General features: G+C 33.3%; 1 protein-coding gene across 1 annotated transcript in view; it reads right to left on the bottom strand.

The window, feature by feature from the left end:
* The window catches only part of LOC127709342 (uncharacterized), a 101824-nt gene that overhangs the window by 29254 nt on the left and 59729 nt on the right, over window positions 1-12841 (bottom strand). Inside the window, exons 52-60 of the mRNA XM_052214815.1 lie at window positions 10841-11044; window positions 10272-10446; window positions 9559-9833; window positions 8565-8720; window positions 5209-5392; window positions 4590-4738; window positions 2642-3134; window positions 2111-2319; window positions 1269-1455 (exon numbers count right to left, since the gene is read on the bottom strand). Coding sequence (XP_052070775.1) covers window positions 1269-1455; window positions 2111-2319; window positions 2642-3134; window positions 4590-4738; window positions 5209-5392; window positions 8565-8720; window positions 9559-9833; window positions 10272-10446; window positions 10841-11044 — 2032 coding nt within the window. The remainder of the gene's footprint in view (window positions 1-1268; window positions 1456-2110; window positions 2320-2641; window positions 3135-4589; window positions 4739-5208; window positions 5393-8564; window positions 8721-9558; window positions 9834-10271; window positions 10447-10840; window positions 11045-12841) is intronic.

The raw sequence follows: 12841 nt of genomic DNA, 5'->3' as shown, positions 1-12841 counted from the left end.
TAATATCATGAAAGAAAACTGACAAGTCAGTGTTTAAGAATTTGTAGCTTGCATACATCTGAGACTATTATGACACATTATTGTTGTCAAGCATATATTCAACTTGAAAAAGATTACACAACCTAATGCTTTATACGTTTAACAATATATTTAACTAAGATGGTTGCACTATATTTTTCGGTCAGAAAGTTGGCCTTAATTCAACAAAACCTAGCAACATTTAAAAATTTTATAGAATATCTTCATAAAGCAAAATCTTGTTGGACACTTCTTTCAAATTCGGAAATACCAAACTTTAAAAATAAGATTAATCCAAATTAAATAAAAAAAAAACCCACTAAATATTCAAGTGAAACAAGTTATTTGCAATAAGGTCTTTTTTGTCGATAAATGTGTGCAGCTCTAAAACACTCAGAAATTGGCCAGTTTTCATAGAATTCAGTAGAAAATATAAATTTATGATAGAACACTGATGTGTAAATTAAAGAAAATAAAAAAATAGAGTTCCAATGTCCCTCGCGTTCCACATATTACAAATTTCCAAGGGGCATAACTCTTTTAAAAAAAGTCGATCGTCCACAATTATGTCCAAGATATTGCTGATATTAACCTATAGTTTAAGTTTTATAAAAATCTGGCAAGAATTGTACCTGTTAGAGCGCTAACAAGACAGGACGGACGCCTGGTATTTCCATGCCCCCCGCAACACGTTACGCGGGGGACAATAAATGGAGAATGTGTCCATGGGACACAGATGATGCCTCCAGCCTTGCATATAACGTTATGAAGGGCATAACTAAAGAATGGTAAAAGTGAGGCCACCTAAATTCAAACTGGATCTGTGTTTTGTGGTAATAAGCATTGCGTATAAGCTTCATAACATTTGGTTGAGGCAGTAAAGTTGGAGAATGGAAACCAATTTTGGGATGAATGTACGGACAGATGTACGGGGTAACACTTAACGTAACGGTGATGAAGGGGGCATAAAATACCAAACAAACAAATTTCCTATCTTGTCATTGTTTTAAGTTTTATACATTATGATGATAGCTGTTAAATCCTAATTAGAAATTTAACTGATAATAGGGGACATATTTGAGCCAAATTAAACCCGCCACTTTCAGAGTATATTATCAGCAGGTTATGCTATTCATCTACCTGTATTATCATTCCACTGTGTTATTTGTCCTGCTCCATTCTGACATATTATAGACACATAATAAGTTTGGTTACTTTGCAGCACTCTCTCTAGTGAGCTGTTTATTTACCTGTATTATCATTCCATTGTGTTATTTGTCCTGCTCCATTCTGACATATTATAGACACATAATAAGTTTGGTTACTTTGCAGTACTCCCTCTAGTGAGCTGTTTATACCAATCTGTCTGACACCTAGTGATGTAAATGACTGTAACTCCTCTCCACCAATTGTTGTCCCAATAGCCCATAAATTATCCTGCATTAATATATCATTTGAATTCATTTATTATTACCAATTCATTGAAATTTTCAAGGCTATTTTCAGAATTTTGTATTTGCATAACCAATCTAAAGATCTACACATATATTGTGGATTCATTTATTTTCAAGGATTAAAGAAAAATCGTATTTTCGTGTAAACTTGATTTCGTGGATTTGTCAAAGTTTCAATACAAGCCTAAAGAAAATTGTAATTCGTTGAACATTCTTAAAAATTTGTGGTTTGCCTCTACCAACGGAATCCTTAAAAATTGGATCCAATGAATAATAATGAATCCAGAGTAAAGCAATATGGGACATCTAAATTTCATATGTTTTCAAATAGATTTTGTGCATTGAAAAGAAAGATAGCATTATGATAGCACACAAGTTTCACATCAATTACACCCTTAATCTTGATTAGGATGACCAAATAGATGCCCAAATCCTTTTATATACCCTTGTGCTTGACACAAACGAGGCATAAAAACTGCTTTTTGTTTGAAAAATATGTGGCATTAGATAACAGAATTTTAATTCTGGTTGGGTGCTGTTTGTAAGATATCAAATGAACATAAATATATGTTCGTTCCACTAAATTCATAAGTTCTGCATGTGAGTGAGTGGATGGATTAAATTGTCAGGAATTATACCTTGATTAAACTTTCATCATCATAACAGTACCAGTAAGCTTTTATAGTGTTGCTGGATGCTTGGTACTTCACTGGTGTAAACTCTCCCTGGGTCACATCAATATAGATCTGGGTCATGACTTCAGGTTCAAATACAGGTGAGGTCAGGTCAATGTAGAATCCATCTGATGATCCTTCAGAGGTCAGGCCTGATCCTAACAATACTCTCACTGAAAACACACAAATTTACATATATATCACTCTCTGTGAGCAAATAAAGGCATTACACATGAACTGCCACTTTAAATATTGATTTATGAAATTAAATCTTCAGTACTTTGACTGAAAACTGAAATCCTTTTTGCTGAAATTTACATGCCTACTGTCTTTTCAAATAATAGACTAGTCAATTTGGACTTACTTATTAGTTGAATGTTCAATCTAATTTTTTATATTTTTTAATTTGCAACCAAACAAACATTTTATGTATAATGGTATAAGAATTAGAAAATTAGACAAGGATAGCCAAGCACAAAAAAAATATCAAAATACCTGTAGTATAATACATGGCTGTTTTGTTGTATTGATGTCCTGTCTCATTTTCTGCCAGAATAAAAGGTTCAAGAACAAGGTCATTCAAGGTGAAGGTCACAACAGTATGCTGATTAAGATCACAATCAGACTGACAGTTTAGCAAAGAACACTGGGTATTGCATGGTATACATGGCCTATATATCTCTTTATATGGTACAACATCTGTCTGTAACTTTTCTGTTCCGATTCCAGCCTCATACTTTATTACTGGATTAGTACCTCCCCTGAACGGACCACCATAGCGACATTTATTGCCAATCTTAGGTGGAATAATTAGGTCTTTGAAGTATGCTTTAGCTGAGAAGACATTAAATAAGTCAGATATATCTGGAACATAGTTGTTACGATTCCATACGTGAAGAACAAGTTTGGTAGAAGTACTAGGTGGTTCTATACCACAGATTTCTGTTAGTTCTTCATCATCTGCATACACTTTTATACACCAGTTTATCTGCAACGAGGGAAAAAACTTAATGTAGATCAGGTGTCTTCCCCCATCTTGGATTGTACAATAGCAGTAAACAATTGGTCAAGATTGTAAATGAAATATGCAAATTGTGAGAAAAGAATGGTTTCAAATGTAAGACTTTTCATCAAAATGAAGTAATTTTATGTGTTTTATTTTATTATTAGGACTAATTTTCAAATACAAAACATTTTTTGTTTGATTCATTTCAACTTAATCAAACAAGGGGAGATTACTCAGATACTTTTATTAAGAAATGTGTAGTAAATTTACATATTTTGTTTTGTAGCAAAAATTTAGCCCCTTGACCACAATTTTTATTGGTGTTATGCAAGTAGTGAAATGTTAGGGATAATGATGAGGTTAAGGTGTAGGTAGGTTTGTATGTATGATATTCATATTTACTTTTCCTTTTTATTATTACTCAATCACCTTTTACTTGTTGTTTTTACATGTTTGTTGCCGTTGTGATTTGAGTATCAATATTGTGTGTGTGCTGAAAGAATGAACTATATGAACACTATTTCTATTGAAGGTACCGCGTTCCGCTTTACTTTACATTGTAATGTATGTATTGATTGTTATTGTATATTTTGGGAATGAAAGGCATAAGTTCGTCTCATTGTTTTCCCTGATGTCAGACCCCAGACATGCTTTAGTTCACTACCCCTTGCTTGTCACTTGTTCTCAACTTATTGATTCATTTACGTAAGGGCTATACATTGTAATCTGTGCTTTGTCCTGTCATTGTAGTATTTCATTAAGCCCTTGTCCCTCTTTTTCCAACGTACACACGCTAAAATACTAGAAACTGCCATAATTGTATTCGGTTTCTGGCCAGGGTATACGCATGAGCATGGCGTGAGAATCCTGTTACCATGAATGGGGACCTTTAACCAATGAAAAATCCTGTAGGTCCTTAGAGGTCCCCATGTGGGTATTTGAACCCTGCATGTCTGCAAGAGTACGATTGCGACCTGTTACCAGGGATTTTGAATTTACAAGACCTGTAGTAATTTATACAAGAGCATTACCAGCGCAATCTTTTACAAACCACGACCAGGATTTATACAAATACCTGTGAATGTTTAGCCCTGTATTTGTTTTATATTTACTGACCTGTGACTTTGACCCAAATATTTTACTACGTCCATCCGTTGATTTTAGCCAAATACTACAAAAGGGGGTCACAGTTATTCGTAACGCTCTGGTGGGTTTTTATGTTGTATATATATTAAAACATGTTGTTATTAAACTTTATTTGCAAGATTTAAACAATTCTTGCCCTTTATTAAATATTATAAAATCAGTGCCTTTAGGCCATGCTACCAATGGTTATACTGTGTTACCAACAGTTTTAGATTTTAATCATGCTACCAGTGACAAATATTAATCTAACTAGTTACTTGACCCTCTGTATGCTACTGTAAGTATACATACATTAACTTCATCATCTTTCTGTGGAATGATGACTACTTTGTACTGATGATATGCTGCCGAGGGATCAAATGATAAATCTATTGTAGCCTTCATTAATCTCTGTGTATTGTTGTATGCCTGACACCATGTGACTACTTGAGGTATGTCTCCTAAAATATTATGTTAACTTTACAAATGTACAATCAAAAACAGTCAATCAAAAAAGCAGTACTGTGATAAATAGTGTTTCAAAAATTTGGATATTCCAAATTTTGCAGTGATAAAGGACAGTTTTAATTATTATAGCAGCGTATAGAAAAGAAGTTATACTGCTTCATAAAACTTCTACTGATCTAAACTTGCTTCAATTAGGGACCTGAAGAGTTTATTCACTGTTGGAGCAGTCATATATAGACCTCAAATAAAAAGGATTTATTCTTTAAATACTTCATCTTCCTACTATTTTCAACATCCAGTCATCTATTGTCCTTTCTTATTGTATCACCCAACATCAACCAATTTTTGTGCCAAAATTAAATGCAGTTAAACTAAAATAAAGAGTTTTGCATAATTTTTTGGAGAATCATCAGTTTAAATATTGAAAAGACTTAGTGGCTACATTTTCACCATGTATATGTACCTGTCAATATCTGCACACCACATGCTGTCTGTGCTACAGGAACCTGAGTATCTATTGGTCCAGTAACTATAGAATCGTCAGGATTCTTTACAATCTCATATGGAGGCTTTATTGTAGTAGAAGATGTTGTGAAAGGAGTTGTGGTTATATCATCATACAATGAACAGTTACAGAATGAACATGCCTACAAAATATAATTAACTTCTGGTAGAGAATCATCTGTAGAATTTAAAAAATACAGATGAAAGACAGCAAAAAATGTTTTTTTTTTTGTTTTTTTTTAAATATCAGTTATTATGAATAATAGGCCTGAGAACACAGTTATTTCCTAGTGCATTTTTTTTAGACAAAAAACGCAAATTAAAACAATAAAGTGTCAATAGTACACAGATGCCCCACTCGCACTATCATTTTCTATGTTCAGTGGACTGTGAAATTGGGGTCAAAACTCTAATTTGACATTAAAATTAGAAAGATCATATCATAGGGAACATGTGTACTAAGTTTCAAGTTGATTGGACTTCAACTTCATCAAAAACTACCTTGACCAAAAACTTTAACCTGAAGCGGGACAGACGGACAAATGGACATACGGACGGATAGACGAACAAACGGATGCACAGACCAAAAAACATAATGCCCCTAGGTGGGGCATAAAAATTGCACCTGCTCTATCCAAAAAAGATTTTTACAGTGTAATGTACTACTTTTGGGACGAATTATATCAAAATTATAGAAAAGTCTATCGGCTCTAACTCAAAATATGGACAATTTTATGATACGGGGGTCTGTAATTCAGTTTGGAAGCTTCAGACATACTAATTATTGACCTTTTCAAACTAGACCAAATCACTACTTTACCTAAAAATTCATGCCCCAAATTTTTTTACATGTAATTTTATCCCCCTACTTACTATTTTATGCATAAAATATAAAGAAGTAAATTTGGAAGGTATATGAAAAAAAATTGCAAGCTATACACTGTCCACACTAGGGACTCAATTTGTAGACAACAAACATCAAAGGACGATAACTGTGTCCTCGGACCTAATAGGATAGAAAGACTTGACAAATTTTAATAAAACTTGGCATGATCATAGATTAAGGAATTATAAGATAGTTTACCAAGTTTCATGGCAATAGAATATATATTAAAGACCATATGGACATTCTTATATTTGAACTTTGGGTGTCTATTTCTGACGTTTAAATCAAACAATTTCAACTATCAAGATTTGGGCCTATAAAATTTGAATATTGCAGAAAAATGCTTTTTAAATGCCTTAATATATAGTGTAGCATGTATTTGAAGCATTTGAACACTCATTTGATGTATCAGATTTATAACACTTCTTCAAAAGTCAAATTTATATGAGCCTGTGCCTGAAAATAGAGATTTTCCAATGAAGGGGGTCTTATATAAAATTGTAATTTTATCCACCAAATCAAAATTTGTGAAGTAATTTTACAATAAATAATTTTTTCAAATATATCTAATGTACTTTAACTGGAAAGAAAAGTTACAAATAGCATACCACATGAGTATAAAAAGGTCCTAGGCCATGTAAGAATAAAAATAATTTAGGGTCAATTTAGGCCGTAACACATAATTACATATGAAAATGCATACAGAAGCTATAGGAAATAGAAATTTGTTTCTTTTTGGTCATTTCTATGCTAAGGTGACATGATACAAGAAGTCTGACTGCAACAGGACTCTTGCATTCAATTTTTTTGGCAGAAATATAGTCTGATGCAAAGTTTTTTCACTTTTCAGTGGAAAACTTGCGTGTAATTTTAGTCTCAACAGACATATATTTGAAACAAGGAAACAGGTACAACTATCATTGTAAAGTGCTTTTTATACAGATTTAGTGAAATCTTTATGATGGACTTCAACTTTTATGTACATAGCATAAAATTGAGAATGGAAATGGGGAATGTGTCAAAGAGACAACAACCCGGCCAAAGAGCAGATAACAGCCAAAGGCCACCAATGGGTCTTCAACGCAGCAAGAAAATCCCACACCCGGAGGTGGTGCTCAGCTGGACCCTAAATAAAAATGTGTAATAATTCAGTGAAAATGGATGTCATACTAAACTCCAAAACATATAAATGAACTAAAATTAAAAAACATACAAGACTAACAAAGGCCAGAGGCTCCTGACTTGGGACAGGCGCAAAAATGTGGCGGGGTTAGACATGTTTTGTGAGATCTCAACCCTCCCCCTATACCTCTAGCCAATATAGAATAAAGAAACACACAGCGATACGCACATTAAAACTCAATTTAAAAGAATAGCGCCTTACATTTCACTTCCTTCAAACAGGCTGTTTGACCAGGACAATAAATACAACACATTTTGCACATTTTTTCTGTGATAATCTACTTTTCTCTAGATTGAGGGTTCCTAAATGATTATAGAAACTTGAATTAAGCCTAGAAACACAAATATCAAAACATGAAAACCTATCAGATAGAAAGTCAGCTTGCCCCTTGGGCATAAAAATGGAAATTGCTTAAAAATGCTTATTTCAGCCATATAATGCTAGAATTGGACATTTTTACAGAATTTCTATCAAATAAAGATGAAAATCCTTTAATTTCTTTCAATTTGACAAGTTGATACCCTCAAATCATTCAGGGAAGTTGCCAAAGTACAGAATTTACATTTACTGAATTCATCTCTTAGGCCAGAGAACACAGTTATTTCATAGTGCATTTCTTTTAGACAAAAAACGCAAATTAAAAAAATTGCACCTTCTCTATCCAAAAAAGATTTTTACAGTGAAATGTACTACTTTTGAGACAAATTATATCAAAGTTATAGAAAAGTCTATCGGCTCTAACTCAAAATAGGGACAATTTTATGATAAGGGGGTCTGTTATTCAGTTTGGCAACTTCAGACATACTAATTTTTGACCTTTTCAAGCTAGACCAAATCACTACTTTACCGGAAAATTCATGCCCCAAATTTTTTTTTACATGTAATTTTATCCCCGTACTTACTATTTTATGCATAAAATATAAAGAAATAAATTTGGAAGGTGTATGAAAAAAAATTGCAAGCTATACACTGTCCACACTAGGGACTCTATTTGTAGACAATGAAAATCAAAGGACTTTAACTGTGTCCCCGGACCAATAGGACATGAATTTCGGAATATATATATAATTCATATCACAGTCTGAAAAAGTTTAATCACAAGTCTATAACACTGTTTAGAAAGGTTTTTTTTTTTTAATTTCTGCTTTTATTCATTGTTCATGCATTTTATATTCAATTATTATCTATTTTCATATTTCATCCCAATGATTTATGTTTAATTTTTTTTTATACAACAAGATAATACCTGTGGTACTGGATCTTCCAGGCAACAATCACAAATATTGAGAGTCCAATCCTCTTCAGTTAAGTAATCATAAGTAGCTATACCATCTACAGGACCGTCCCATAACATGATTCCAGTAACAGGTATACCTTCACCACCTGCTGCCTTGACTGATATCTACAACAATAAGATAGTCTATTATAACAGGACCGTCCCATAACATGATCCCAGTAACAGGTATACCTTCACCACCTGCTGCCTTGACTGATATCTACAACAATAAGATACTCTATTATAAAAGGACCATCCCATAAAATGATCCCAGTAACAGGTATACCTGCACCATCTACTGCCTTGACTGATATCTACAACAATAAGATACTCTATTATAACAGGACCATCCCATAACATGATCCCAGTAACAGGTATACCTGCACCACCTACTGCCTTGACTAATATCTACAACATAATGGTACTTGAGGAATAACGGTTCTGTAGTTGAGTTGCTGCTGTCAATTGGTGATTTGACGGTTGCAAATGCAGTTTTACTGGCGAAGTGTAGCGGAGACAGTATAACGAATATTTGCGACCGTCAAATCAAAATTGATGGGTATATCAGGTCATAGACCATCAGCATTCTTTGGAGTTCATTTAGATGGTTAATTAGATGGCATCTAGTCTAAAATACACACCAAATGCTGATGCATTATAACAATAGAATAGTGAATGGAAACAGGGAATGTGTCAAAGAGACAACAAACCGACCAAAGAGCAGAAGGCCACCAATGGGTCTTCAACACAGATAGAAAATCCCGCACTCAGAGGCGGGCTTCAGCTGGCTCCTAAACAAGTCTATATAATGTTTATTGTTTCTTTTGAACTTTTTGTAACTTGGATATACATTTCAGTATGTGATATCTCAAATATGAGAACTTGAGTCAAATCTGTGAACATGAATTTGACAGCTTTGATGCCCCTTCAATCTCATATAATTTTCTGTAAAATGTACTCTTACCTGATATGTTCCACTATTTTCAAATTCAGCAGACCTGATGTATGCCCCAGTATACATTTGTTTTTTATTAACATCTCTTGCCAGCTTTATACTGATAGCGTTATCATAAACCAAGTTCTGGATATTCTCTTGTCTGTGAGTAAGTGACCATTGTTGACCACTTGGATCTCTGAAGCCTATCTGTTGTAGTTTTCTCCAGCCTGGATCATTGATCATAGATACAGCCTGGATAGGACATGACGGACCTTCAGGATTCGCCAAGTGTAAAAATGTACCTATAACAAGAAACATTTACATTCTGACATTAATATTTTTACACTGATAAACCACATAAAGAAATAAATCTATGAAAAATTCACATATCTGTTTCTTCAAATTAGCATTGAAAAAGAATTCTTTCTTGTTTTTAAGGGGTCTAAGTGGCCAGGTTGTCAACAAACCATGAAAATGAGTTCAAGGTCAGCTGAACTCTGCCAGACATACATGTATACTTTGCATTCATTCCAGGCACTAAATATTGTTGACAAATTGCTTATAATAAAAATATTAAATCATAGATTGCATAATTATGTTGGTACAGTATCAAGGAGATTTCATATCAATGAAATATGTAGTTGTATCATATAGTTTTAATCTGGAAAATTGATGATGATAAAATGCATGATATTAATCACCAATTTAATAAGTTACATTTTACACAATCTAATTCAAACCTGTAATAGTAGCTGAAGAGCCAAACCAAACTCTGTCATTAACAAAGTCTGTACCATCCACCACATGTCCTGATGTTGGTTTTGAGGAGTCATATAATATAGGGGCAGATTCTGTACTGACAAACTGTCCAGCATGATTGGTGGCCATAAGTTTTATTATGTATGGAATGTTTCCCTGAAAAATTAAATTCTAAAGTCATCATTTGTAGCTTTAAACCAAATAGAAATCAGCTTCAAGGCTAACAACAAAACAACGTGTTTTATATGAAACCTTAATTGATATAATAGCTAAGAGAATTGGTATTATTTCCAATGAGGTAATTATCAACCAAAAGCCAATTAATGATTTGAAATTACATACAAAAACATAATAATACATTAAAAAATCTTAAAAATAGTGCATCTGAACTGTGTATTAATTTTGTTGCTTGTAGGGAATTACTGATCCGTGATGACTAGCCTTCTTCATTTGACTGAGATTCATAGTTGCAAGTGGAACACAAAAAAATCTCCCAAAAACAGCTTTGTCTAGTGTTCTTAAGAAATTGTTATCTATTTTAGTGTCAAACCTGAAGTTGAAGTTCTGTAAACATATACTGAGAATAGTTGGAACCCAAAGTTATCCAGTCCACCATCAGTACTTCAGAGCTTTGATCTGTGCAGGATGATTTATTCCATAGTGATATTTTGTAGGAGGCAATATCAGATTCAAGATCACTAAAGCCTTCCCATGTAATTGTCAAGGTGGTGCTGTCTGGAGTGTATGTAACATTCTGGAAAAATTTTAATTCAATAAAACCACTAAAAGGCATCAAAATACAAAAAGTGAGGTTCTCTCCTGGCACTCCTGCTTCCTCAACCAATAAAAACTAACCACCACGAAATAGCCAATAGTAAAAAAAGTGGCTTTAAACACAAATCAATCAATCAATTTAAGACTAAGAGTAATTATATTTTTTGAACTGAGACCTAAATTCTACTTCAAGCATGATAATTCTTTTTCTCTAATTCTTACATGATTTATCCTTTTCCTGACCTGTTGATTATTTTTATTTAATCAACGTGTGGTTCGTTTTGATCTCAGTTCTTCATTGGTCCAAATTTTATTATGACGTAAAATTTTCTTGCTTTCCTCTGAATTTCCTATTGTGATGTGATGAAAAAAGGTGACCATGCCTGATGACGTCACATAGAAAGAACACATCTTTTTGCAGATCATTCAAAAGGAAGGATTGAATTTGTCTGCATATCGTTTAAAAATCATTAGAGAAACAGATTCCACCACCAAATCTTGTGCAATACTCTCCACAGTTAAATTTTCAAATTTTAAACACTCGATACAGTGGTAGAATCTATATGTATTGCATCACCTATACACTTATTCATCATTGCTGCTGCGTAAGCAAAATAAGCTAAATAGATAGAAATTTGCTACAACTAGACATCATTGAGATGGGAGCCATCTCTGTGGGCCCCACTGTAAATAACGTGTGGTAAATTTTTTTTATCTTTACCATAGGACATGGGGTTGTCAACTGAAACCAAAGTTTTTGACCTTGACCTTTGACCTAGGAAGTTGTACATACATTATGACACACCCTCTGGTGTTGGTTAATATACATGTCAAGTATAAAGTATGAAATTGTAACGGTTCTCTAGATATAGAGCGGACACAATTTGTTACTGACGGACAGACTGATCACTGTAGGGCGATAAATCAAAGATACAAATTGAAATTTATCCATTGAGAAGGTTCAAATAAAGATTCTTCTGAGATACTATACTGTTTCTTTGGTAATATTAATAGCTACAGTATGCCAAAAACCTTACCACGTTGAAACAGCTTTTAATATACCTAAATTATACCATTTCATAATAGCTATTAAATATTAAATACTACAACTATGTACATGCGATGATAGCTATAGAATTTCTCAAAACTAACAATGTGAAATGACTATGAATGCCCCATATTTTACCTTGTAATGGCAGCAATAGAATGTCTAAAATCTTACAATGTGATACAGCTAAAGAATATCTGAAATCTTACCATGTGATACAGCTAAAGAATATCTGAAATCTTACCATGTGATACAGCTAAATAATATCTGAAATCTTACCATGTGATACAGCTATAGAATGTCTGAATCTTACCATGTGATACAGCTATAGAATGTCTGAAATCTTACCATCCGATACAGCTATAGAATGTCTGAAATCTTACCATGTGATACAGCTAAAGAATATATTAAATCTTACCATGTGATACAGCTAAAGAATATCTGAAATCTTACCATGTGATACAGCTATGGAATGTATGAAATCTTACCATCTGATACAGCTATAGAATGTCTGAAATCTTACCATGTGATACAGCTAAATAATATCTGAAATCTTACCATGTGATACAGCTATAGAATGTCTGAAATCTTACCATGTGATACAGCTATAGAATGTCTGAAATCTTACAATCCGATACAGCTATAGAATGTCTAAATCTTACCATGTGATACAGCTAAAGAATATATTAAATCTTACCATGTGATACAGCTAAAGAATATCTGAAATCT

This window comes from Mytilus californianus, unplaced genomic scaffold, assembly GCF_021869535.1.
Source record: "Mytilus californianus isolate M0D057914Y unplaced genomic scaffold, xbMytCali1.0.p SCAF_7, whole genome shotgun sequence".
Lineage (NCBI taxonomy): Eukaryota > Metazoa > Mollusca > Bivalvia > Mytilida > Mytilidae > Mytilus > Mytilus californianus.
Note: the sequence above shows the minus strand (reverse complement) of the source record. Positions and strands in the feature narration are given on the sequence as shown.